Source organism: Malaclemys terrapin, chromosome 8 (genome assembly GCF_027887155.1).
Source record: "Malaclemys terrapin pileata isolate rMalTer1 chromosome 8, rMalTer1.hap1, whole genome shotgun sequence".
In the NCBI taxonomy this organism is placed as follows: Eukaryota; Metazoa; Chordata; order Testudines; family Emydidae; genus Malaclemys; species Malaclemys terrapin.
Genome location: NC_071512.1, coordinates 4,161,898 through 4,188,571, shown reverse-complemented (window position 1 = coordinate 4,188,571; position 26,674 = coordinate 4,161,898). Strand labels below are relative to the sequence as shown.

The 26,674-nt window shown below is 44.0% G+C and overlaps 1 protein-coding gene across 1 annotated transcript in view; it reads right to left on the bottom strand.

The window, feature by feature from the left end:
- Positions 1–458: 458 nt before the first annotated feature.
- Positions 459–26,674, bottom strand: part of GEMIN5 (gem nuclear organelle associated protein 5) — a 35,702-nt gene continuing 9,486 nt past the window's right edge. Inside the window, exons 9-28 of the mRNA XM_054036867.1 lie at positions 25,915–26,000; positions 25,096–25,190; positions 24,413–24,549; positions 22,664–22,737; positions 21,833–22,014; positions 20,791–20,930; positions 18,094–18,265; positions 17,602–17,820; positions 17,090–17,203; positions 16,458–16,586; positions 15,453–15,548; positions 15,016–15,153; positions 12,338–12,485; positions 11,154–11,273; positions 8,956–9,166; positions 7,524–7,781; positions 6,355–6,517; positions 5,217–5,775; positions 4,627–4,723; positions 459–1,142 (exon numbers count right to left, since the gene is read on the bottom strand). Coding sequence (XP_053892842.1) covers positions 975–1,142; positions 4,627–4,723; positions 5,217–5,775; positions 6,355–6,517; positions 7,524–7,781; positions 8,956–9,166; positions 11,154–11,273; positions 12,338–12,485; positions 15,016–15,153; positions 15,453–15,548; positions 16,458–16,586; positions 17,090–17,203; positions 17,602–17,820; positions 18,094–18,265; positions 20,791–20,930; positions 21,833–22,014; positions 22,664–22,737; positions 24,413–24,549; positions 25,096–25,190; positions 25,915–26,000 — 3,306 coding nt within the window. The 3' untranslated portion in view covers positions 459–974. The remainder of the gene's footprint in view (positions 1,143–4,626; positions 4,724–5,216; positions 5,776–6,354; positions 6,518–7,523; positions 7,782–8,955; positions 9,167–11,153; positions 11,274–12,337; positions 12,486–15,015; positions 15,154–15,452; positions 15,549–16,457; positions 16,587–17,089; positions 17,204–17,601; positions 17,821–18,093; positions 18,266–20,790; positions 20,931–21,832; positions 22,015–22,663; positions 22,738–24,412; positions 24,550–25,095; positions 25,191–25,914; positions 26,001–26,674) is intronic.

The window sequence follows — 26,674 nt, the reverse complement described above, 5'->3', positions numbered from 1 at the left end:
TCTCAGGTTCCTTGAGCTGCATCTCAGCTTTTTGTGATGGCAAATGTCTGGGCTTCAAGGGAAGAACTGACATTTCAAATTAAAACAAGCAAAGCCTTATGTGAAGCCTGAGGCTAGCTGTACATGAAATATTAAGGGTCAACAGTTACTTAGCTCACCTCTAACACATACCAAAGGCCTTGATTTTTACATCCCACCTGAACTACTGTTAGGGCCAAATATACCATCAATGTAGCAACAGGAGGAACCTACTTTCAGCAAACATTCATAAAAGGTTGTCACTCCTACCTTCCCCTAGGATGAACATGGAAACTTCATTTAGTCAGGAAAAATTTCTTGTTTGACAGAACTGAACCTAATGGGAATAAAACCTGACTGTCAACTTAATACTAACACCCTTCAAAAAATTACCTCCAGTTTCTTTCTCCCCACCCATCTTTCAAATTAAATTCAAAGCACAAAATGTAAGACTTTTATTTAAAGAGGAAGCAAAACACTTTGCCTCCCCCCTGCCAAAAAAACTCATGTGCCCAAGACAAACTGGGTTAAGTAGTAAGTTGCTTAAAATTAAATCAAGTTACTGTTCTTTAATTAGATGGCAACTACTTCCTTTTTACTGCCAAAGTGTGGATGTAGCTGTCTAATTTGGTTACAAATGTGTATGTAAATTCAAGGGCTTCTCTGGCATAATTTCCCTTCCCCAAAGTTTTAAAAAAAGCTAATTTAGACAAGATGTATATATTAAAGGCAAAGGGCAGCTTTCCAGTTTTACAAGCACAGTATCAATTATGGAGCTGTAAGGGGCCATTAGTAACCAACAGTCCGTGGGAGTCTGTATATAAGCTTGATTTTTGGTACTCCATTTTCTAGAACAAAATATCCTCCAAAGTATGGTGACCACAGAGAGAGTTCTTCACTTCAAAATGAACGGAGCAGCTGCTGGTAACTCAGGCTGCCCAGGCTTGAATATAACTTCACGTTAAGAACTTTCTGCAGATTTTTTCATAAACTTTAGCTCTGCTGTATTTCCTAACCAGGTCCAAGGCCTGTTGCTGCAGTTCTGGACTCAGCTCTGTGGGGCACTGGGATCCAATGTGAAGTAGCACAAGGCCACACTCCAGCACATCTGGGAAAGGGAAGACCTGCAAAGAGAACCATAGATGTTATCTGCTCTTTAAACAAGGGGGTACTAGCATGTAAAGTAATTCAGGGAGAGGGAAACCGTCTGTGGAAATATTGCTGACAGTGGCACAAAGTGGAAGAGCACTTAGGAAACGCAAATCTTTTGCTGCAGTTTAATGCATTCCCTTTTCTAGTACAGAATATATTTGTGTTTAGCCAAGTTTATTTTCTCCTTCTTGAGCTTGTATTCAGGATCAGAACAGCCACCTTCTACTTTCACTGCAGAATCCAGAAGGGTAGGGCATGAGGACAAGCACACATGGGTTTATATTGATTTTTTTTTAAATATCACATTAATTCATCATCTAATTTCAGCTGTTATTGCTGAGCTAGTAAGAAGCGTTTATTTACACATGGTGAACTGCCTGCCAGGTGCAAAGGTGTGGACCTCAGAGACATCTATACAGACTTGTGTAGTGCTGGGGTGGAGCCACTGGTACAGGATACATGTAGGAACCAGTGACATTGGGCAAAGGTTGGAGAGAGAGGTCCTCGAGGCTGCTGTTAGGTAAGAGATTGAAGACCAGGAGTTCCATGGTAGCATTCTCTGAAATGCATCCAGTTCCATGTGTGGGGCCAGTTAGATAGGCAGGACTGCAGGGTTTCAGGGCATGGATGAGATGATGGTGTTCGATAGAGGGATTTAGGTTTATTGGGAACGGAGGAGTCTAGATGGAAAGGATGGGTTCCACCTAACCAAAACAGAACCAGAGTGCTGGCATGTAAAATTAAAAAGGTCAGAGGAGTTTTGAAACTAAAGAGTAGGGGAAAGCTCACAGGTGTGGAAGACAGACACGTCCCTTAGGGGAGGATTTATTAAGGAGGATACTTTCTATCCTACAAAAGCAGAGAGGACAGACGCTGATAAAAATACAGGTAGGAGCTAAGAGGAACAGTCAACTGAAAAAGTTCCATTCAATTACATCAAATGAAGGCAGACTATTGACAAATTTTATAAGTGCTTGTCTACAAATGCAAGAAGTCTAAATACAAAGATGGGTAAACAAGTTCTTTGTATTAAATGAAGCTATTGATATAATAGGTGTCACAGAAACGGGGTAGAATGATGAGGATTAGTAGGACATGGTAATACCAGGATACCAAATATACAGGAATGAGAATAGGTTGTGCTCATGGGGAAGTGGCACTATCTGTGAAAGAGTCAAATATAGTAAAAATCAAGCAGTACCATAGAATCTCTATGGGTAGAAATTCCTTGGTTGAATAGTAAGAGCATAGCTTAAATCAGCCTCTGTGCCAGGTGACTGGCAGATAGCTAACGTAGTGCTCATTTTTTTTAAAAAAGGCTCCAAAGGCAATCACAGGCCGGTAAGCCTAACTTCAGTACCAGGCAAACTGGTTGAAACTACAGAAGAGAACAGAATTATCGGACGCCTAGATGAACACGGTATCAGCACGGCTTTTGTAAAGGGAAATCATGCCTCATCAGTCTATTAGAATTCTTTGAGGGTGTCAACAAACATGGACAAATGTGAGCCAGTAGATATAGTGTCCCTGGACTTCCAAAAAGCCTTTGACAAGGTCTGTCACCAAAGGCTCTTAAGCAAAATAATCAGTCATGGGATGAGAGGAAGGTCCTCTCAATGGATCAGAAACTGGTTAAAAAGATAAGAAACAATGGGTAGGAATAAATTATCAGTTCTACAGTGGAGAGAGGTAAAGAGCAGGGTCCCTGAAGGATCTCAACTGGGACCAGTGCTGTCCAGCATACTCAGAAATGGTCTGGAAAAAGGGGTAAACAGTGCGGTAGCAAAGTTTGCAGATGAAACAAAATTACTCAAGATAGTTAAGTCCAAAGCTGACTGCAAAGACTTAAAAAAGGATCTCACAAAACTGGGTGACAAAACAGCAGATGAAATTCAGTGTTGCTAAATGCAAAGTAATGCACATTGGAAAACATCATCCCAACTATACATACAAAACGATGAGGCGTACATTAGCTGTTACCACTCAAGAAAGAGATCTTGGAGTCATTGTGGATAGTTCTCTGAAACCATCTGCTCAATGTGCAGTGGCAGCCAAAAAAGATAACAGAATGTTAGGAACCATTAGGAAGGGGATAGATAATAAGACAAAAAACATCATGCCTCCATATAAATTCATGGTATGTTCACACCTTGAATACTGCATGTAGTTCTGATCACCCTATCTGAAAATAGATATATTAGAATTGGGAAAAGTACAGAGAAGGGCAACAAAAAAGATCAGGGCCCTGGATCAGCTTCCATGTGAGGAGAGATTAAAAAGACTAGAACGGTTCATCTTAATAAAAGAGACAAATATGGGGGGATACGATAGAGGTCTTAAAATTATGAATGGTGTGGAGAAAGTGAGTAAGTGTTGTTTACTCTTTCACATAACACAAGAACCAGGAGTCACCCAATGAAGTCAATAGGCAACAGGTTTAAAACAAACAAAAGGAAATACTTTTTCACACAGCGTCCAGTCAACCCCTGGAACACCTTGCCAGGGGATGTTGTGAAGGTCAGAAGTATAACTGGGTTCAAAAGGAAAAAAAAAAAAAAATACATTCATGGAGGATCGGTCCATCCAAGAGCTATTAGCCAACATGGTCAGGGATACAACCCCAGGCTCTGCGTGTCCCTAAACCTCTGACTGCCAGAAGCGGGGGCTGGACAACAGGGGATGGATCACTCGATAATTGCCCTGTTCTGTTCATTTCCTCTGAAGCATCGGGCACCGGCCACTGTCAAAGACAGGATATTGGACTAGACAGACCATTCGTCTGACTCAGTATGGCTGGTCTTATGTTCTTACATAATCACCATAACTAGTAAGGAATATTTTAAAAGCACATGAAAGATTCATACTGGAGTGTAGTTCGAAGTTCCAGCTAATGTGAAGACTTCTCAAAGTCCTTCTAACTATACTGAAGAAGTCACGTTTGAGGAGGAAATTACATCACAACAGTCTACAACACCTCACCAAACTAGAGAAGCTACTCATGTTGTGTGGCCTAGGAAACTTTTCTCAGGTTTTGTGCAAACAGTCTAACCTAGGAGATGATGACTGTAACCAACCGAACTCTTTTGATGCAACGTGTGTGTTGTGACTAGAGCCAACGGCAAGCTGCCATGTGTCTATCATTCATTTTTGGACTGCAGTGAAGTGGTTTCTCCTGTCCAGACATGATGGGGTACTTGTCTCTTTAAAGTGGCACAAACAAGTGTATCCAGGCAAAAAGCAGCACTGTGCCCCTCTACCTAGATCAGATAGTGTAGAGATGAAACACTTGAGCAAGCCTAACTCTCGACTGCTGCTTCCCGTTAACTTGCAGAACTGGAGAGTGCAATAGTAGCATAGCACCCAAAGTGCTATTTTCTTTGGCCAAGAAACTACCTTATTAGCAAGCACCAAAGATTGTCATCTTATTGACCTGTATTATCCCATTTTAGCCCTTACCTTTAAACTCTCTGGAAATGCTGCTAATTTCTGGTTTGCCTCGGTCAGCTGTTTCATCAGCTCAGGCAGGGAAACTGGTTCCTTTGCTGCTTCTTTACTGTCAAGAGAATATAACATATGTTACAATAACTGCTTTACCCAAGTGTACTGTCCCTGCGTTCAAAGCAGGGGAGACGGGTAAACTAAACCCAACATGGCCACGTACAACTCTTGAATGACCCAGACCAAACAAATCATGCACCAATGGAGAGACAGATATTCTTCTGTCTAGCATGCCCTTTCCATTCTCCTGCCCTCTTAATGCATTGCTTAAGCTAGGCAGCATTAAGGCATTTTGTATTTTAAGGGCATTTACTCATCTACAGTAAGCTTAAGAGTGTGGCAGTTCAGTTCAGAGCTCTCCGAAAATCCTTTGCCATTGGACGTGAATTCTCATTTGTCCAAGTTTTTGAAATGGCCTGTGAACAGCTTCAGTGATTTTAGTTTCTCAGGACTGGTACAGTGAGTGAATTAAGCTGGAGGCCAGAGTACCTGCAAACTGAGAAAGCAGAATCTGATCTCACTCAGCACCTCGCTGTTTTGAAACCTACCACTGGCTCTGGCTGCTTGGGGGCACCAGCCCATCCGAGTCAATCTCGGAGCTCACATGCATCTTGCTTTCCTGCGCGCCATCTTTTACGCTTTCCTGGAGGTTGTTCCGCTGGTGCTGGCGGATCATGTCTGCCAACGTCTGCTGGACCTCAGATACATCCTTCTGGGTGCTCTGCAAAGCAGCATGCACTTCGGAAAGGAGCATTTGATAGCCATTCAATTTCAACTGCCTCTCTCCCAAATCGCTGAAGCTAGCTGTTGTGTTGCTTTCTGTCCTACTGTTATGGTCTGCGCTGGGCAGGTTTCCTTCCATCTCAGTTTGATTAGCAGTTTCTTCAGGGGAAGAGACAGCTGTAGGGTAGCTCTGGTCAACAGCTGTCTGCTCACTAGGACATGGCACAGAATCCAGCACAGCCTGTACTGAGACAAGGGAATCCTTGGGTAGGTTCCACCATAGATCATACAGCAGCCCATAAGCCACAAAGCCCTCTAAACTTCTGTAAGCCGCCATGCTCTGAGTGTTTGTGCTGTCCAGATGGTCTCTCAGGTGATCACAGCCTGAAAGGGGATTGGAAAAGAGCTGTGTTAAAAGGGTCTCTCCAAAACAATACACAACTGCCCAATGCCCATATTTTGCAAAGCTACACAAGGGGCCCAGATTCACTGCAGAGTTAGCTTTGAAGTGCAGTGAGCAGATAGGGACGGCTTCCTAACATTTACAGAGACACCCACAACTTCCAATGCTTTGGAAGCTAAATGATACAATAGGCATTGCTATAGCAGATCACCCCTGGGGTCCATTTAGCCTGTATCCCGACTCCAGCAATACCAGATGCTTCAGAGGAAGATGTAAGTAACCCTGCAGAGGACAATTATGGAATAACCGGGTCATAAGGGAAATGTCTTCCTAACCCCAGGCAATTAGTGGTTGGTTTACATCTTGAAGCTGGAGAGTCGATCTCCCTTACACACAATGTTTTAGCCTAACTAGTGTGAGCGTGGATGTGCTGATGGGAATGTCTCCTTCTTTTGAGCTCTACTAAGATCTAGCAAAGCCCACTGAGGGGACTGGCGTTTATGGAGATCCCGCACTGAAGAGCTGCTCACAACGCCAGCAAACTGAAGGAGGAGGTTTACCTTTGGGAAGGAGGAGATTGCAGATTTCTTGCATAAGAATAAAGTTCCCGGCATCATAGCTGCGGGTCACAGCTCCAAGAATAGCCTTCACTGCCTCATCCCATGAAGCTGTCTCATGGCTCAGCACTGCTAGGGTGAGATCGTGGGAGATATGGAACAGGAGCTAGAGAAAGCAGCAGAGTCCGTGTTAAGTGTTCTGTTGCAAGCCACGAAGGGGTCTTCAGGATAACAGAAGTGCAGCCATTTGCAAAGCTTACAGATTGTTTTCATTGTGAAAGGAACCCAGAAGAGTCCCTCAAAGCATCACTTAACCCCAGCCAACCTTAACATATGCCCCACTTAGCTCTGCTACAATGTACATATCCTCTTTGAGCTGAGGAGGTCACAGCACTTTAGAGCGGCAAGTAGGACTATGGGCTTTACAATGACAAGCATGCATCCTATTCTACAGCTGAGGAAACAGGACTATGGAAAGGTTAAGTAACTCATCCAGAGTCACACCGGGAGTCTGGAGCAGAGCTGGACACTGAACTGAGATCTCCTGGGTCCCGATCTAGTACTTCAACGCTAAGGTCTGGTCTACACCAGGGCGGGGGAGGAGAGGCGCGGAGATCGATCTAAGTTACGCAACTTCACCTACGCTCCTGCGGGTAATGTAGACAAGCCCTAAGAGCACTCTTCCCCTCCTAGCATCTTTTTATACACAGTCTTGAACCATCAACCTGGTCATGGGAGCCAATCCAGTCTGCCACACAGGGAATGGTTAGTGCTGTTGTGACCCCAGTCCTATAGTTAAAGTTGTGTTTGCATTACAGTAGAACCCCTATTTTCCCTACTGGAGATTGTGGAGTTCATAAAAATCAAAAACTTATTAAATGGAACATCTCAAAATTACAGTAGGTCTGTTGCATAAGGGGCACTGCCTCACTTTCTTCTTGCCCTTCACACCACTGCAATGAAGGTACCGGAATGGGAAGACTTGTTCTTCACAGACAATTTTCATTACGTGATTCTTCCCTCCCTCCCTCCCCACCTTGGGAAAAATGGTTCATATAACTGCTCGATCGCAAGATTGGCATTTGTAAAATCAAGGTTCTAGTCTATTACCTCACCCTGTCCCCACTTTCAGAGGTGCAAGTGCTAGTACACACAGATTCTAGATAAATTACCTGTTTGGGATGTGTGTTGCTGGTGGCAGGAGGATACTCAATACTGTGCAGCTGCTCAAATACAGTCTTGGCTTGTTCAGTGGTATTCACACCAAACACGCTCCGCCACACCTCGCTCACCATCTCCAGGAAAGAGCCCGGGTTCCTCACAACCCAGCTGTGGTAACAGGGCAGAGAGCAGCTTTTCCATTCAGTTGGATTCCTTTCACTAAGGCATTTGCACAGCAATTCGTTAAGGCAGAAAACTAGTCTTTGTCCCTGAAAGCGAAATGGAAGAACGCGCTGAACTGTTGCTAAATCGGAGGATAAAGAAAAACCTTCAACGATATGAGAGCAGATTGAATAAACCCCTCTGACAAGTAAGTTCAGTGAAATCTTGTTTCACTAGCTCCGTGCTCCAGGCAGCGCTACTGTGGGATGGTATTTACAGGCCAGAAGACGACCCTTATGATCATATAGTCGGCCCTCCTCCAGAACTCAAGCCAGAGAATTTTGCCCACCAATTGCAATATTAAGGCTTGGCTGAGCTAGTGTGTATCTTTTAGGAAGATACTGAGCTACATATTCTTCCCACTGCTGACCTCTGCTTAGGTAGAGTGACCCCACTGCAACACCGGATCATAGCTGTATATTAAAAAAAGTCACAGGACAATTCAACAATGGTAACTCATTATTTAAAAAAAGACAAAAATGCTCCCCCAGGGTCCAGTTCTCCCCTTCCATGTGTTTTGGCATCTCTCTCCCTTCCACTCCTCCATGTTAGGTATGCATGGGGATATCCTATCTATCTTGGATTGCAAACCACTCATGACAGGGACCCTTTGCTTAGGTCTGCAAAGTAACACACACACACACACACACACACACACACCCTTGGGCAAAACTTTTCAGTCAGGAAAAACCCCAAAGGGAGTTGTCAGCCGGATCACAGCAATATCTGCAGGCTGTTGTAATGCAAGGAGAGTGGTTGCTAAGTGAGTCTGTATCTGGAAGGAGCCTGTTGCTATAGGGCAGGGGTGGCCAACCTGTGGCTCCGGAGCCAAATGTGGCTCTTCAGAAGTTAATATAGGCACCGACTCTGGGGCTGGAGCTACCGGCGCCAACTTTCCAATGTGCGGGGGGTGCTCACTGCTCAGCCCCTGGCTCTGCACAGGCCCTGCCCCCACTCCACCCCTTCCCGCACCCTCCCCTGAGCCTGCCGTGCCCTCGCTCCCCCACCACCCCCAGCCTCCTGCACACCAGGAAACAGCTGATCGGGAGGTGGGGGGAGGGAGGGGGAGGCGCTGATCAGCGAGGCTGCCAGTGGGTGGGAGGAGCTGGGAGCGGGAGCTGATAGGGGGCTGCTGATGTATTACTGTGGCTCTTTGGCAATGTACATTGGTAAATTCTGGCTCAGGTTGGCCACCCCTGCTGTAGGGGGAAGCAAACTCACCAATAAGCTTTCCTGCTGCTGAAGGACCTCCTGTGCCCCCACCCAATTCCTGGCCGATAGCAGCTCCTGAGCACATCGGAAAGAAAATGTTGTCGCCAAATCCTTCTCTCCAACTATTTGAGCCAACTCTGCAGCCGTTTTAAGGGATACCACATCCCCTTTTTTTGCCAGCACTTTAACTGCATCATAGGGAGAGGCAGCCCCCAGGTAACTAAAGAGGGAGATGAAAAGTAATTAGCAGCAGGTTAGTATTAAGATGTCATTTTCCTACTACATATTGCAGCAGCCCCAACCTGCACTGTAGGAGTAGTCTCTCTCTCCCCCACTTCTTCATTCCAAGAGCTTTTCTCATCTTCCCTTCCCTTTTCAAAAGATCTATGGCAAACAGGTGACAGCTGATCTGGTGCAGGACTCCAAGGGGAAAGCCTGCAGTCACATCACCTGTAGATATCTCTGCATACTTTGAAGTGAAATGACTGATGGCATGCACACCAGGCATAGGAAACAAGAGATTCTGGGGGAGGAACGTTATACCTGCCCATCCCTATTTAAGCTGTAGCATCTCTTTTCAAAAGACATTCAGTCTTGATTTAAAGACTTCAGGTGATGGAGAATCCAGTCTCTTGGTAAGTTGTTTCAATGGTTATTTACCTTCATAGTTTAAAATTTGCACCTTATTTCTAGTCTGAATTTGTCTAGTTTCAGCTTTTGACCACTGGATCTTGTTATGCCTTTTTCTACTAGAGTAAAGAGCCCTCTAGTATCAGAAATCTCTTCCTCACATAGGTACTTGTAGGCCATATCAAGTCACCTCTTAAGCTTCTCTTGGATAAACTAAATAGATTGAGCTTCTGAAGTCTTTTGCTACGAGATGTGTTTTTCCAGATCTTGTAGCTCTTTTCTGAACCCTTTCCAATTTTCCCAACATCCTTTATGAAGTGTGGACATCAGAACACCACCTAAACTCAGAAGTCAGCATCAGCATCAAATGAAGAAGTTGGCAGGCTGAGGTAAAACTATTCCGACAGATTGACAACAGTTTTCAAAAGTGATCGTTGACTTTGGGAGCCTCAATTGGGAGTATCCAACTTGAAACAACTGAGGTGGAGGAAGGGTGGCCCAGCAGTTGGGATGCTTGCCTGGGACTTGGGAGCTGGGTTCAGTTCCCTGCTCCACCTCAGACATCCTGCATGAAATCCACTCCAGGCAAGTCTACACTACAAAAGTAAGTCGACTTAAGTTAAGTCAACGTACAACCACTGCAGTAATAAAAATAGATTTTTCTTGGCTACCCTATGTTCCTTCTGCCAGTGGTATGCATCCTCACCAGGAGCACTTCCACCGATTTAACGGACAGTAGGGGCACTGACTGCCCAGAGCTGCCAGCCCCAAACCGTGGGGCTCTGGGCGGTCAGCCACCAGCGGTTGCGGGAACAGTCAATGCAGTGTCTACGCTGACATTGCCTTGACCTAACTATATCGACCTAAGCACTATGCTTCTCACAGAGTTATTAGGTCAGTGTAGTGGGCGACTTCGGGAGTGACATTGTAGCATAGACGCTTACAGAGTAAGGTCGATTTACGTCGACTTAACTCGGTAGTGTATAGCAGGCCTCAGTCTCTGTGCCTCAGTTCCCCATCTGTAAAATGGAGGTAACAGCACTTCCCTACCTCAAAGGGGTATTGTGAGGATACAGACTGAGGTGCTCAGATACTAAGGTAATCAGGGCTGTGTAATTACAGTCACCAGAAATCATGGCCTCAACAGAGATACTGGATTTATGGCTTGTTACAAGTCTGTAACCCACTTATGTCCTATGACTGCAGAGGTGTTAAATCCCTACTTCATTTCCAATGGTCTCTTGCAACATGTGTTAACTCCTTATGCTTAACAATCTCTTCCACCTGGTATTTAGCTGCAACTCTCCCAGTACTTTTCCCTCACCTGAAGAAGAGCCCTGCGGAGCTCGAAAGCCTGTCTTTTTCACCAACAGAAGTTGGTCCAATAAAAGATATTACCTCACCTACCTTATCTCTCATTCCTCTCTCAGAAAATCTTAAAATGGGGCCACCAAAACGAACACTCCATTTCTCCAAAATCTCAGCCATTCTGTTTAGAATAGTCTCTCAAGAAGAGCTAGGAATGTTCTCTCTTTTAGCCAGTACGACAATGTTGTTCCCTTCTGGCTGGCACCTACCATTTGGCTGCTGTGGAATAATGACCATCTTTTTCCAGTATTGCTGCCCAGCAGGTGTAGAGATCCTTCAGGACTGGATCTTCGGGCCGCAACCTGGCCTTAGCAACTACAATCGCTTCCCTGAGGCAAACAAGAGAAACTCCTATGAGAGAATCCAGGTTTTAAAATATTACCTCCATACAAGACCACACACTTCGGCCCACTCCTTTCACAGCCACAGTCTCCCTAGGGTTTCAAAAGGAAACTGGCTCAGGTATTTTAGGCCCAAGATGTAGGAAAGAATTCTCTCAATCGATCAACCTATTGGTTCAATTAATTACGGGATTCCACCTCCAGTAGCTGCAAATACCCGATGCTTCTGAGGAAACCAAAAAATGCGAACACACCTGGCTAGCGATGCAATGCGGTATGCCTAGGGGAAAGTTTATTTAGAAATATGTATCTTGTTTACAGTAACTAATGTTAATGAGAATGTTTCCATTCATTGTTATTTCACTGCATCCTATTTAATTTAAAAAAGGAACGTCCATTTGAAATCCAGTAAACTAAAGTAATAATGAGTTAACAGTAGTTTCACAGACAAAAAACTTGCCCGAGTCCCCTTGCCCACTAAGTATTATGATTTTGTCTATTTCTCTATTTTGTAAAATGTTTTCTCAGTCAAGCAAACAAAAGAAAAAAACTGACTGGCTATACCAAAGAAAAAGTGGGACTGACTGAAAGCAAAGTACTGCCAAATTCACAAAAGAAAGAAATTAGTATATCTTTTCTCTAATCTCTTTCAGTGACCTTAGGAGTTACCTGTAGCAGTAGTTAAATAAATTCAGACAAAAGTCTGATTTTTAAGTTGTCTAGTTCCTTTTAAATACACCTCTACCTCGATATAACGCTGTCCTCGTGAGCCAAAAAATCTTACCACATTATAGGTGAAACCGCGTTATATCGAACTTGCTTTGATCCAGAGTGCGCAGCCCTGCCCCCCGGAGCACTGCTTTACTGCATTATATCCAAATTTGTGTTATATTGGGTCGCGTTATATCGAGGTAGAGGTGTAGTCCCCTGCAACATCTGTGATTCAGATATTACAGTACCATACTAGTACATCAGAGCCAAGAAGTGAAATTGACAACAGTCAGATCTCTCCATTTGCATTAAAAACTGTCAAAATGGTCCAGTGCAGTGACCTGTAAAAATGGTTCGTTTTCAGTAGCTCCACAGCCTCGTACACTTTGTGAATGGAGAGGAGATGAGAGGCAGCCTTGACATACTGTTCCTGAAAGCACAGCTGTTTCGCGAAAACTTCTACTGTCCACACCCAGGCCTGATAGCCAGCTGCAAGACAGAAGGTAGCACAGCTAAAGACAAGGACATACACTTAGGAAGGATTCCCTGTAAAACTGACTTCTAAACTCAGTGACTTCTGCACATAGCCCGTTTCTGCCTTAGGATAGCTCGTTATGTTGTAAACATTCTAAATTGAGTCACCTAAGCAATGGGACAGGGAAAAGGTTTGGAAGTGACCATGGGACTAGACGGTACCAGGATCAGTTCTTACAAGTTTATTTAAACAAAAATCAAATGACTGAAAGGACCATCACATGTCAGAGGACAATTCGTTTTTGTGCTTGGAAGTAGATGATTTCCCTGTCTGGGAATCCGAAAGGAATTCACAGGGCATTCTTCCCTCCTCCCCCCGTCCCAGAGATTGTCTATGGGGATTTCTCTCTCTCTGTTTTGTATGCAGGTATTGTTAGCACAGTGTTACAGACAAGACCTGCTTCTGGTCCTGCACAACTAACACTAGAATCATAGAATCATAGAATATCAGAGTTGGAAGGGACCTCAAGAGGTCATCTAGTCCAACCCCCTGCTCAAAGCAGGACCAATTCCCAGCTAAATCATCCCAGCCAGGGCTTTGTCAAGCCGGGCCTTAAAAACCTCCAAGGAAGGAGACTCCACCACCTCCCTAGGTAACGCATTCCAGTGTTTCACCACCCTCCTAGTGAAATAGTTTTTCCTGATATCCAACCTGGACCTCCCCCACCGCAACTTGAGACCATTGCTCCTTGTTCTGTCATCTGCCACCACTGAGAACAGCCGAGCTCCATCCTCTTTGGAACTCCCCTTCAGGTAGTTGAAGGCTGCTATCAAATCCCCCCTCATTCTTCTCTTCTGGAGACTAAACAATCCCAGTTCCCTCAGCCTCTCCTCATAAGTCATGTGCTCCAGACCCCTAATCATTTTTGTTGCCCTCCGCTGGACTCTTTCCAATTTTTCCACATCCTTCTTGTAGTGTGGGGCCCAAAACTGGACACAGTATTCCAGATGAGGCCTCACCAATGTCGAATAAAGGGGAACGATCACGTTCCTCAATCTGCTGGCAATGCCCCTACTTATACAGCCCAAAATGCCGTTAGCCTTCTTGGCAACAAGGGCACACTGTTGACTCATATCAAGCTTCTCATCCACCGTAACACCTAGGTCTTTTTCTGCAGAACTGCTGCCTAGCCACTCGGTCCCTAGTCTGTAGCAGTGCATGGGATTCTTCCGTCCTAAGTGCAGGACTCTGCACTTGTCCTTGTTGAACCTCATCAGGTTTTTTTCTGCCCAATCCTCTAATTTGTCTAGGTCTCTCTGTATCCGATCCCTACCCTCTAGTGTATCTACCACGCCTCCTAGTTTAGTGTCATCTGCAAACTTGCTGAGAGTGCAGTCCACACCATCCTCCAGATCATTAATAAAGATATTAAACAAAACCGGCCCCAGGACCGACCCTTGGGGCACTCCACTTGAAACCGGCTGCCAACTAGACATGGAGCCATTGATCACTACCCGTTGAGCCCGACGATCTAGCCAGCTTTCTATCCACCTTACAGTCCATTCATCCAGCCCATACTTCTTTAACTTGGTGGCAAGAATACTGTGGGAGACAGTATCAAAAGCTTTGCTAAAGTCAAGAAATAACACATCCACTGCTTTCCCCTCATCCACAGAGCCAGTTATCTCATCATAGAAGGCAATTAGGTTAGTCAGGCACGACTTCCCCTTCGTGAATCCATGCTGACTGTTCCTGATCACTTTCCTTTCCTCTAAATGTTTCATAATTGATTCCTTGAGGACCTGCTCCATAATTTTTCCAGGGACTGAGGTGAGGCTGACTGGCCTGTAGTTCCCCGGATCCTCCTTCTTCCCTTTTTTAAAGATGGGCACTACATTAGCCTTTTTCCAGTCATCTGGGACCTCCCCCGATCGCCATGAGTTTTCAAAAATAATGGCTAATGGCTCTGCAATCTCACCCGCCAACTCCTTTAGCACCCTCGGATGCAGCGCATCCGGCCCCATGGACTTGTGCACGTCCAGTTTTTCTAAATAGTCCCGAACCACTTCTTTCTCTACAGAGGGCTGGTCACCTTCTCCCCATGCTGTACTGCCCAGTGCAGCAATCTGGGAGCTGACCTTGTGCGTGAAGACAGAGGCAAAAAAATCATTGAGTACATTAGCTTTTTCCACATCCTCGGTCACTAGGTTGCCTCCCTCATTCAGTAAGGGGCCCACACTTTCCTTGATTTTCTTCTTGTTGCTAACATACCTGAAGAAACTCTTCTTGTTACTCTTAACATCTCTTGCTAACTGCAACTCCAAGTGTGATTTGGCCTTCCTGATTTCACTCCTGCATGCCTGAGCAATATTTTTATACTCCTCCCTGGTCATTTGTCCAATCTTCCACTTCTTATAAGCCTCTTTTTTGCGTTTAAGATCAGCAAGGATTTCACTGTTTAGCCAAGCTGGTCACCTGCCATATACCCTAGGATACCCTTAAGAGCTAAATCCATTTGCTTACATGTTAGAACAACAAACATACCCATGGGTGACATTGCTACCAGCTGGTCTGTCAACTCTCCCCGCTCAGCAGCTGACTGGAGGATGCCCTTCAGATCTCCTTTCCACAACATGAGCTGCTGAAACAACTCCGAGTGCCCATTCTCCAAGTGGCTTTTTCCTATTTGAAACAAACATGCCTCTTGGTTTGGTACCAGCACAAGTGCAATAGTGCCCTATGCTGCACAGGGGAAAGCGAGTGCACCCAGGGCGAAAACAGAGGCTGCAAGTCTGAATTTGAGAGAAGCAAGCTCAATGCCTTCATCCAGGCACCGTGCCTGGCTCCAGCCAGTGCTCTTGCACCCTTGTTTTAATGGACAGTACATTCACAAATTAAACAAGATTCACGTCTCTCTCCACATTTGGAGGATAATGGAAACAATCAGATATGTTTCAAACCTGATTCATTACCCCACTTACCTTCCACCTCCATCATCCTGTACAGTGCAGCTCTATCTGTAAACATCCCCAAATGAACATGATCCCCTGAGTCTGGGGCCAAACCCTCATTCAGGCCTACCAGAGAGAAAATAAAGAGAGAGTGAGATCTACATGCAGTGAACATACTAGGAGCAACCAGGGAATGGAGGGTGGAAAGGAGAAAGAGACCTTCAAATCAATTTTATAATTACACTCCACTTTACCTTCAAAAATACTTATAGCAGATAGCTTCTGCTCCCTGTCCTATATACAAAACAGATCTAATTGGTTCTCATATGCACACCACTTCTATATCCGATTTAAAGGACCTTCAAGATGGAGCAAGACTATTTATCCAAACCCAAGTTCAGTTAGTATTTTGATTTATGCCCTTTGCATCTAAGGAAATCATTGTGTGAACAGAGACATCTCCCTCACAGCCCAACTTCTCCTGCAATGAAGTCATACTCCTGTGCTTGACACTAATCCATTGCTATGAATCAATAAATATTTGAGTTTGCTATAAATAATAAAATCTGTAACACACACACACACACACACACACACACACACACACACACGACTACTAACAGGGAAAGCCAAAGTCATGAATTTTCATGCCTACAGGTATAAAGTTTTATCCCACCTGCACTGTTTAGACCCCAGATTAGAATGTGCCCAGTATTAGTAAGGGTATTCCAATCCCCCAGTCTCAAAAAGTGGCCACAATGGCAGAAGAATGAAGCATTATGGGAAGGATAAAACAAGATTTGTTCACCCATTCCTATGTAACAGCCAAGATTTTCACATGGCGATGCCTAAAGTTCATCGCCGAAAGCCATATTTAGGTGCCTTGATATGGATCCAGGAGCCCTATCTTTGACGCCCGTTTGTGGCAATCTTGGCCAAAATGCTTTTGGGGTGGGGCGGGGTGAGGTGGGGGGGGGATGCCCTAGCTGAGCAAGAAGAGGAAGTGCAGCTCTCAGTGCAGCATTTCTCCTGTACCTTTGGATCTTAGACATGTAGCCAGCATCAAGCAGTCCTGATGCAATTCGTCTTTCGACCTCTGGTCCATAGATGTGCTGATAGGTAGGATAGACCGAGGTTTTCTCTTCTTCATAGAGGCATCAGGGACTGGAATGAAGTCAGACACATTTTAGTCATTGTCGCACAGTTCCAGCACTAGCCATAATCATGTCTCTCCCTCCCACAAAAGAAACCAACTCACAACACAGTAAGAAATGGAAACTTAGGGTGCTGTAGAAACTATGTCTAAGCACCACAGACATCTGTTTTAGGGTCTTTCTGCCTTATGAATACTGATCACTATGCACAAACGAAATGTTTTTCTGCCTCCTGGTTTATACTGAAGATAGCAGCTGTATGCACTGAGACATTCACATATCACACTAAACTTACCCATTTTTCCTGCTTGGCGGGTCAGTTAAATCAAAAGTAGTTTGAACTAACATGATAAATAGTTCTGAAAGCTCTCTCTCTCCAGACATTGCTTAGCTGATGTAACATTAATATGGGAAGCTGCTCTTTTACAGGAAACAAGTCTCAAAGTGTGGTGGCTCTGTCTGGTCCCTTAAACCCAATCTGTGTCATGACACTTGTGCATGAAATGTACCAACCTGGTTTCTCTTTAGGGTGATCCTTTTTCACGGGAGTGGTTTTATGGATCATGAAAGGTTTTGGCAGGTCAGACACAGAACAAACACGTGGATACAAAGGGAGCTCCTTGGAAACTGTGGGATTAAATGAATGAAAGAAACAAGAAGCTATGGACAAGCCCAAGACATTAAAAGACGCAGTGTCAAGGTTTAATGTAGTGTCAGTGATGGGTTGAGCATCTTTGTTTCCAAAGTAGGTTTAACGTCTTGTAGTTTGAAGTATTAATTGAAATCAGTAATCTAGAGGGAATCTCCAAAAGCTGCTCCAAGTTTGGGCCAGGGACAAACCAGAGCCTGGCTGATTCCAGGATCACTTGAGAGGGGCACGAATGTGGCACAAAGCCACCCTCCCTTCTTCAGCTGTCCCAGGGATGGTCCCTGGGCATGCCCTCTCACGACCAGGAGCTCCGGTTAGCTCTGCAGGCTACTAAGACTCTTCCATTAATGAAGACAATCTTGGGACTGGTAATTACCTGCCAGAGAGACCTTGTCAGAGAACTCCTGCGCTTCCTTTTCTTCCTCATGGTCTGATATCCCATTCTCATCTAACAAACTGTCTACAACCTCTTCTCCATTCACTGTGTCGCTCACATCCTGCTTTGCTGGAACCTTCCCCATGGGCTTTTTCTTCTTCTTAGCTTTGAGTTTGGGTTGAGAGCTCCTTTTTTTCTCCAAGTCTGCGCTCTTTTTGCCTGGAAAAGATTGCAATAATTATGTCTAAGAGAGAGCAATCTGCTTAGATATTAGCATGTCACCTCTGAAGATCAGAGCTCCCATTTTGCCTTAACTTCCTATGCTATAATGCTGGAGGTCCCATCTACAGCTCCACTTGATCTGGGACACTGAGGGTCTGCCTAAGAACTAAAGGGCAAATTTGAATTTAGAACAAATATTACCACGGTCTATTTCATTACTCCTATCCCCACACCGGCCCAGTACAGGATCCTCTGCTCAGGTATACTGACCTTGAGGGGGCCGAGTATACTCCTGCTTTGAGGTTAGCCATTTATGAACACAAAAGTCATCTGCTCCGGTATACACAGAATCTGGATCCACTGGTGACCACTGAACACAAAGCAGCCGGCCCCGGTGCCCTCGATAATTGCACAGTGGCTCCTCCTTCAGAACATCCCACACCTAAAAACAAAAGCCCTTTTTTTAGAGAAACCAAATATCTAAACAAGTCTGATACCCCTCTAATGTTCCGCATCATCATCTTCACCCATCACCAGCAGCTTTACATTGAGGTCTCCAAAGTAGTCTAGAATGTTTCAAGAACCAGTAACCCAAACCCAACACACAGGAGATGCTGAATAGTCCCTTTTGTTGCTACTGATAACAATTGTATATTCACGTAACATCTTTTATCCTGAAGGATCCAAAAGTGCTGATGAAAGACCCGATGATCTGAACCTGTGAATCAGTTTACCATTACTGAAATGCAGTCACTTATGGCTTTAAACACAGCAACTATTAAGCACTGTCCAGGAACATGGTACAATAGAATATCCTTTAATAGATATGAAAAGACCTCATAAATAACCCTAGAACTAAGGAGTTCTCTAATAGGATTAAGTGATTGAGTCTAATAATTCAAAACACACACTCATCTGAAAAGTTTCAGTGTCAAAACTGATAATACCTTCAGAAGACCGGAGGGCAAATTAAGAGGCCTTTATTTGTTAGAGATGTCTCACGCTATGCAAAGCATTGCAGACTTGAAACTGGACGTGTTTTGAAATATAAGATCAAAGCTTCTGTTATCCACAGTGTAAACTCAGACTACAACGAGATGATCAGACTACGTTGCAAATATATTTAATAAAATTATTTGAAAACCCATTCTCTTGCTCTCAGGCTAGGATTCTGCGCTTTCCTTCTGTTGAAAAGATGTGATCACTTACATCTAAAACAGAGATAGTTGTGTGTCTCTCTCTCTTTCCTGTTTAGGTCCAAAATTTGGCAAGTAAGTGAAAGGGAGATGATGTTCAAATATTTAACTCTAAAATAGGAATGTCTGTAAACAACTTCTTTTATTCATCACATAGGCACTTAGATGTTTTAGTTAATCTTTAAGGCATTCTTACTGTAGAATTAGTGTAGTGTGAATATTTTCCCATAAGTGAGATGCGCAGTACTGATCGATAAGAAGATAGTGCCAAGTTCTGCATTTCCATTGCAGAACTTCTATAGAGCTGGATGGGAACTGTGCAATGAATATTTTTTTCCAGTGGAAAATACAGTTCCCATTTAGTTAAAATTTTCCATTAAAAAAATTCAGGTTTTGCCAGAAACGTTTGAAAATTTAAACAAAATATTCAATTTGGGGTCAGGTGGAACAAAGCGAAACATTTTGGTTTAACTTCGTCTGACATTTAACACGCAATCCACAGCAGTCTCCCCTTTGCTTAAACTGCCATGATGCATCATGGGAGATGTAGTTCAGCCAGGGAGTGCAGCCCAGAGGAGCTTGGGTGCATGAGGCACTGGAACCACAATTCCCAAACGGTACAACAGCAGCTCATGAGAACCAGATTAATATTGATTCAAGACAAAAATAAATGTTTCAACTGGGTTCAACAAACTGAAATAAAATATTCTGATTCTGGAATGTTGAAATGTCTAGTTTCTACATTTCTCAATCAATATTTTTAGAAATTTTCACTCCACAGAAAATTTTGATATTTTGACTGTCCCAACTTGTGAAGACGACAAATTTTAAAATATCAATTTCCAACCAGTTCTATGCAGTTCTCTGCATTTTCATTCTACACAATTATTTCAGTGCCAGAGGCATCATCAGGAAGTCCTTACTACTTTTACTGTTTCATTTTCTCCTCCAACCAAAAACACACATAAGAATAACCATATTGAGTCAGACCAACGGTCCATTTAGCCCAGTATGCAACAGCTGCTGGTGCCAGATGCTTCAGAGGAAATGAACAGAAAAGGGCAATTAGCAAATGATCCATTCCCTCTCATCCAGTCCCAGCTTCTGGAAGTCAGAAGTTTACAGACACCCAGAGCACAGGTTTGCATCCATGACTATATCTTGGCTAACAGCCATTGCTGGACCTATCCTCCATGAACGTATCTAATTCTTTTTGAACCCCGTTATAGTTTTGGCCTTCACAACAGCCCCTGGCAATGAGTTCCACAGGTTAATTGTGAGTTGTGTTAAGAAGTACTTCCTTATGTTTGTTTTAAAACTGCTGCCTGTTAACTTTTTCACTGGGTGACCATGCTCCTTGTGTTATTTATCCCTTCACATAACATTTCCTTATTGACTTTCTCTACACCATTCATCTCTGGTGCTGCCAAAGAAGCCAAGAAGTCTATCACTTTACAATTTTATCCTGCAGACTCCTGCATTCCCAGTTGCTAGACTTACAGTGATTCCCAGTAATGGTTTCATCTCTCACTCTGCAAAAACAGAAGGCGATTACTGTTTGGAAACAGGTACTAACAGAAAGGTAGGGGGGAATCATGCTGTCCTTTTCGGCAGATTTCTATCACAGAGAAGTTTTCAGCAATACCACAGTTTATCTGCCACAGGAGTCATCCCCAAATATTCTGCAGTCAACTCGGTATTAAAAAAATTGCAGAGGAAGGAGGATTTGAAAACAAAAGAAACGTAATCATAAGTGGTCCCACAACCATACCTGTGCTGTGCCATCGTAGCAAGCCGATACTAATCTCCCCTCATGATGCGGGCTCCATGCCAGACTGGTGATTTTAGCCGTGTGCCCCACCAGAGTTCGAAAAGGCTCTGTTATCGTCACAGGGGTTTTTGAAGAGCTCTCTGAAAGCAAACAATGGAGATCAGGTAAGGTTGGGAGGACAAGTCACTCCAGTGGAATGGAAATTGTGACAGGCCACATTCGCAGTTGGCAAGGAGCCCTGGGGCATGCCTTTCTAACTGCATGTGCAAAAGTAGGCGAACCAGTGCACATGCACCCGAACCCTGTGTACTGAAAGCTTGGCTTACAATGTTCAACAATGCAGCATGCTGTTTTACTAGTTACCTCTGTCAAGAGTTTTGGGAGATGGTGCGCACAAAGGACTAAGCAAAATAAAGTTGCCTTCTATTGGCTGCATTCATACCATAATCACACTAATTCACTTCTCCCCATATTGCAACTGAAATTTTTCTCGCATCACATGCACGTTGGAAATTAACAGCACTGTGAAATATGCAAGCTCTTTTTAGGCAGAGATTTCTCACAGTTCAATATGTCACAGATTTCTCTACCTCCCTCCCCCCCCATGTATTTCAAGACACAAGCAATAAGCAATTTTTTCAGAGAACCAAAACAAGTGAGCCCCCCCTACAATCAGAAGGGTGTACTGCACCCCATCAGAGCCTTGTTGCCAGCTCCCTATCAATTCTGCTCCTTACGCAGGCCTGGGAAGGATCCCTGATGAGATACAAGGCACCTCTCCCCATTCAGGGGTTATGCATGCAGGCCGTGCCAACAGTCCCAAGCCCTGCTGCCTGGGGAAGTGAACATGAGACCAGGCCCCCAAAACAAATCATTATTATTAAAAAGGTAAGGAAAAGGACAAAATCAACTCCCTTCAGAGTCGAGTAGTGAAAAACAGTCGCAGAGCCCCCTAGGGAGTGTGAGGAAAGGAAAATACTGAATGAAGGGGAAAAAAACTCACATTCCTGCAACATCTGAAAGTATAAGGCCAGGCAGTTACCTATGACACCCTTTAGGTTATGCACATAAATGATGGCGTTGATTGAGCCTGACGCGATCGTGTAGCTCAGCTCTGGCTGGGTCCCGTGGTCGTGATGCCAGCGAATAGCATTAATCAGTTTATGATGTTGCTGGATGGTGCAGAGCAATCTCAAGTTAGGAGCCTGAAATATTTCAATTGATCTGTAATTAAAACAAACAAAAACACACAACGTGAGAAATGCTGGGATTGGCTCAAGGATCTATGTTCCATCCCCAAGGTGAATATTCTGTTGGTACTGCACATTAACAGGGTATAATGACAGAATGTGGGTTGGAATGATTCAAGAAATTAACGAGATTTTCACCTCCATAAACCTGGCTCAAATCCTGGCTTAAGTCACAGGTGAAAACAAGCATCCTGAACCTTATCAGTCACTTGTAAAAATCAACATACACTATGGCATGATGGGTTGCGTGCGCTCATGAGAGACCCAGCTCTGGGATGGTAGAGAATATTACCAATCAGGACTGAGATGCACGGGCAGTGCCATGCTGGAAGCACCTGCCTCCGGCATAAGTGGTTCTAGGTAGAACTGTTTCACTGACATGAAAACAAGAAATTCCTCCTCCCTCAGTTACACTGACAGGTCAGAGATAAATCAGAGCAGTCACTATGCTGACTCTAGACGAATTTACTTAAACAGCTGTTGATTGCATATATAATTTAGTTGGGGATTGGTCCTGCTTTGAGCAGGGGGTTGGACTAGATGACCTCCTGAGGTTCCTTCCAACCCTGATAGTCTATGATTCTATGACATTTGCATTAACCTAGGCCTTAAAGAAAACATACCCATCTTCGTTACCAAGAGCCAAGATTTTGCCATCTGGTTTCCAGCTGATTTCAGTGCGTGCAGGCAGTTTGTACTAAAGAAAGAAAACGTACCAAAGAAAAAACAAAGAACCATTAGCAGTAACTGCTGCAAACCCTAAACTTTCCTTCCATGAATTCAAGAGAATTAAACCCGTACTCAAATTGGGTGTTTGCAATTAGAAATAGTCCATAAAAAGAGAATCCCCAATGTCAGATTTCCAGAACACATTTTGTAATAGAGATGCATGCTTGAGTGATGATAAAATAGGTTCTATTTATAGCAGGACTAATTACTGCAGGAAATGGTGTCTCAGGGTTATCAATTTAGACTCTAAAAATCTCAGAGGAAGTTTCTCTGGGATCCAGTGGGATCTGGGCATCTAAGCCAGGGGGAGGGATAGCTCAGTGGTTTGAGCATTGGCCTGCTAAACCCAGGGGGTTGCGAGTTCAATCCTTGAGGGGGCCATTTAGGGATCTGGGGCAAAAATCTGTTTGGGGATTGGTCCTGCTTTGAGCAGGGGGTTGGACTAGATGACCTCCCGAGGTCCCTTCCAACCCTGATATTCTATGAACCCCACTGAAAATCCAAGCCTTTGTGAACAAACTCATAACTTCTATTTCGAGTTTATAAAGACTTTAACTATTGTTGTAATTCCCCCCATCCAGACCTACATTATTGGCAATTCTCAGTTTAAGAGGCTTGTTGTTTCCTGTTAGGATGGATTTCCCCCTTTTCTCTCTGATGATGCTTTTGGTCAAAGACTAGACCAGAACCTCAGTTGGTGTATGTCAGCAAAGTCATCAATGGAGCTTTGCTGATTTATACCAAGTGAGGAACTAGTCCACTGTGTTTACTGCTTTGTTTTGCCAAGACATGATTAACCCCCCCTCTGCCCCGATTTGATCACTCACAGCAGCCTACTCTGCTCCAGCTGCAGTGTGGCGTGAGATGGACTTCTCCGCAGTGCTTAGTAACCTTATTGCAACAGCATTTCATTAAAAAAAATAAATGGAGAGAAGGAGTGATCTAATAGGTCCAATGTTCAGAGCAAAGGACTAGGAGCATTTTGAGTTCTCAGGTGGCTGCCCCACATTCATTCACTATGTGATCTCAGCCAAGATATTCGAGGGAGATTTTCAGATGTTAGAGTCCTAACTGCCATTTGTGCCTCTGCAAATCTCTCCCTCTGTGCACAAGTTGAATACAAAAATGAGACTAAGGTGTGGTCTGAGTACAAGACCTACAGCGAAAAGCTTCACATTTTAATCGCAGTACTTCGCCTTGGTTTCCTGATCTGTAGAACGCTGTTAAGGATACTTGTTTGCCAGCTTCAGCGGGGCATTGTGGATTTTAATTAATGTCTCGAATGCTTTGAAGATGAAAAGTGCTATAAGAACCAAGTATTAATTTTAGAAAGCCAAGTACTTCTCTGAAAACAAGATAAATTGGGTAAATAAATTACAAAAACAGAAAACAATTGGCGATAGCGAGAAGAGAGAAGATCTGCTGTCTTGCCTTAATGAAAGAGAAAGAACTCCTTCAGGGACAAAAGTGTATGTATTTAGATGCTTTCAATGTCTCTGAAGTGCATCTAGGAAGACTAAGGATTCCAGATGCTTTATTTTATTTGCTATAGATTCATCAGCAGGACAGAAAAGAAAAAACAGGGATGGAATGTTATCATGCAAGTAATTTCTACTCCATGATCCATAAAGAATTATACTCACTTTGATTGAATTAGTGTCCCTGATGACTTTATTGATGTCATTTGCCTCTCCACTAAGCTTCCAAGGATTGTGCTGCAAGACAATACCTTCCCCTGCACAGCTGTATAACGTTACAGAGGGCCTGTCACCATCGCCTCCTGCACAACAGAGATCAAAGCTAAATGCAGCCTTTTCCTACCCAGGCCTAAGTAGGGCTAATTGCTCCCAGCAAAAATACAACCTCTGATTTAAAGCGTCATATGTGATTTGGCAGTAAGAGATTCTCCTGCTATAACCCATTAAAAGGGCCACTTTCAATACCAGAAGTACACACACCTCTTAACACACTGACTGTGCATGGGGTTTACCTCCCTCTAGTGGGTGGCCCTGAGCAACATTAAGAGCTTGTTATTTAACAAGGGTCAACTCAGTTGCTCGTCTAGCTCAAGTGGTACGGGCTGGTGGGCTTGGTGCTAACGGTCCCAGGTTTGATCCTCAATGATGACTGCAGGGTCTATGCGTATCTCTCTCTACTGGTTCATTCCTTCTTGAGAATGAATCCATTATAAAAGTCTCCAAGGGCACAGGAATCATACCCAATGCACACTGACTCAGCAGGAGGGCTGACATGCCATCTCCATGTATCCACATCCTCTACAAGTGAAAGGACTTAACATTTGCTATAGTATGGTTCCAAGACTCACCAAAAGAGAGAGGGGGAATTGGAGGTCCCCAGGCTAACGTGTACACAGTCTTCTTGTGATAGGTGCTGGAGATCTGAGGAGGCCTATTTTTGATGCTGGATAGGGAGAGGAGCAGGGAACAGCAAAGTAAGTCAGATTTCAGAGAGGTGCAGTGAACATCCCCAGACAAATCTCATATACAGAGAAAGCTCAAAGCACAATGGCCATGAGTGAAAGTGGACAAGCAGCGGTTCAACAGGCCAACAAGCAGAAATGCAACCAGCAGCACATCTCACAATTGCATCCTCAGGTACACTGCTGGCTACAGTTAAGGTTATAGCAGGACTTTTCTTGTATGCCACATTTGCACATGCTCCTAGTTCCCTGGAAAGTTCTTCTGGCTGAAATTTTCTATGCCTGGTCTCCACCCATAGGTGATACTTGGTTGGGCAATTGGAGCAAACTTACATTAGGAGCTACTAGGCACAGCAGGGAGATACTGGCAAGATGGACACACCCCAAATCCAACCAATTATGCTCTATGGCTACTTGTAATTTAATCCTACTCTCTGAGCAATAGCTTGCCTAAATTAAGGACACTGCAACAGAGAAGAGGGATAATGTACACTGAGTTTCAGCATTGGCAGTGATACTGATTATTATCTAATGCTATTGAATGCATGCAATGGAAAATCATCACTAGAAGCATCACAATAAGCGAGAAGTTAGAGTGTCACTTCACACTGCCCATGAGCTTAAGAAGGTTCCATTATTTCCATCACTGTAGCAACTATAATTTGCTCATTAAAACACTGATCAACTTGAAAACTAGTTTCTTACTTGCTGGAGTAGGTGTCATACATGCCAACCTTTCCATCGTCCGTTCCAAAGGCTAAGCAGCCTTCTTTAGTCGGATGCCAGGATAACTGCAAACAAAATAGTAATAAAAGGTCAAACAACCAGACAGGCATATGGCTATTTCCTATCCCCCAGTGCAATTTTTCCAGGGATTAACTAGAAAGAAAAAAAGAGGAAAATCTTGAAATTGGGGAGGTAGCATCATACTTAAGATCAACCCATTGCTACCAGGCCCACCAGCTAGACACTTAAACTGATCTCTTGTTGAGAACATCCACGGCTCCCTCTCCGTTTATTGTGGGTCGGGAGAAACAGAGCCGGGGGAATTAGAATGCTCAGAGTGGCAAAAGCTGTTTCTACTGAAGACAGATACTGTTGTCTTGCCATCAGTGACCTTAACACTCGCCACAGAGCAGGAACCTTTCGCTAAGCTGTGGTTGAACTATACCCGCAGTCAACTATGCCTTCCCAGCAGGGTGCCAAAGGAAAGCCTAGAGACAGAGTTGGAAGATGAGAATGGGGAAAAACCGGCCAGAAATACAATGCTATATAAATTGACCTTTTGTCAGTTTTTCCCTACATGTCACACAGGCACCTGTAGCTGCATTAGTGTCTAATATTCTGTCTCTACACATGAAGAAATATGTTGCCTGCAAATGAATCCACACGTGAGAACCTGGGCAATATATTGGCTTTATGTATCTATTAGCTGGATAAAACATTTTCCAGAAGGGAGGGATAA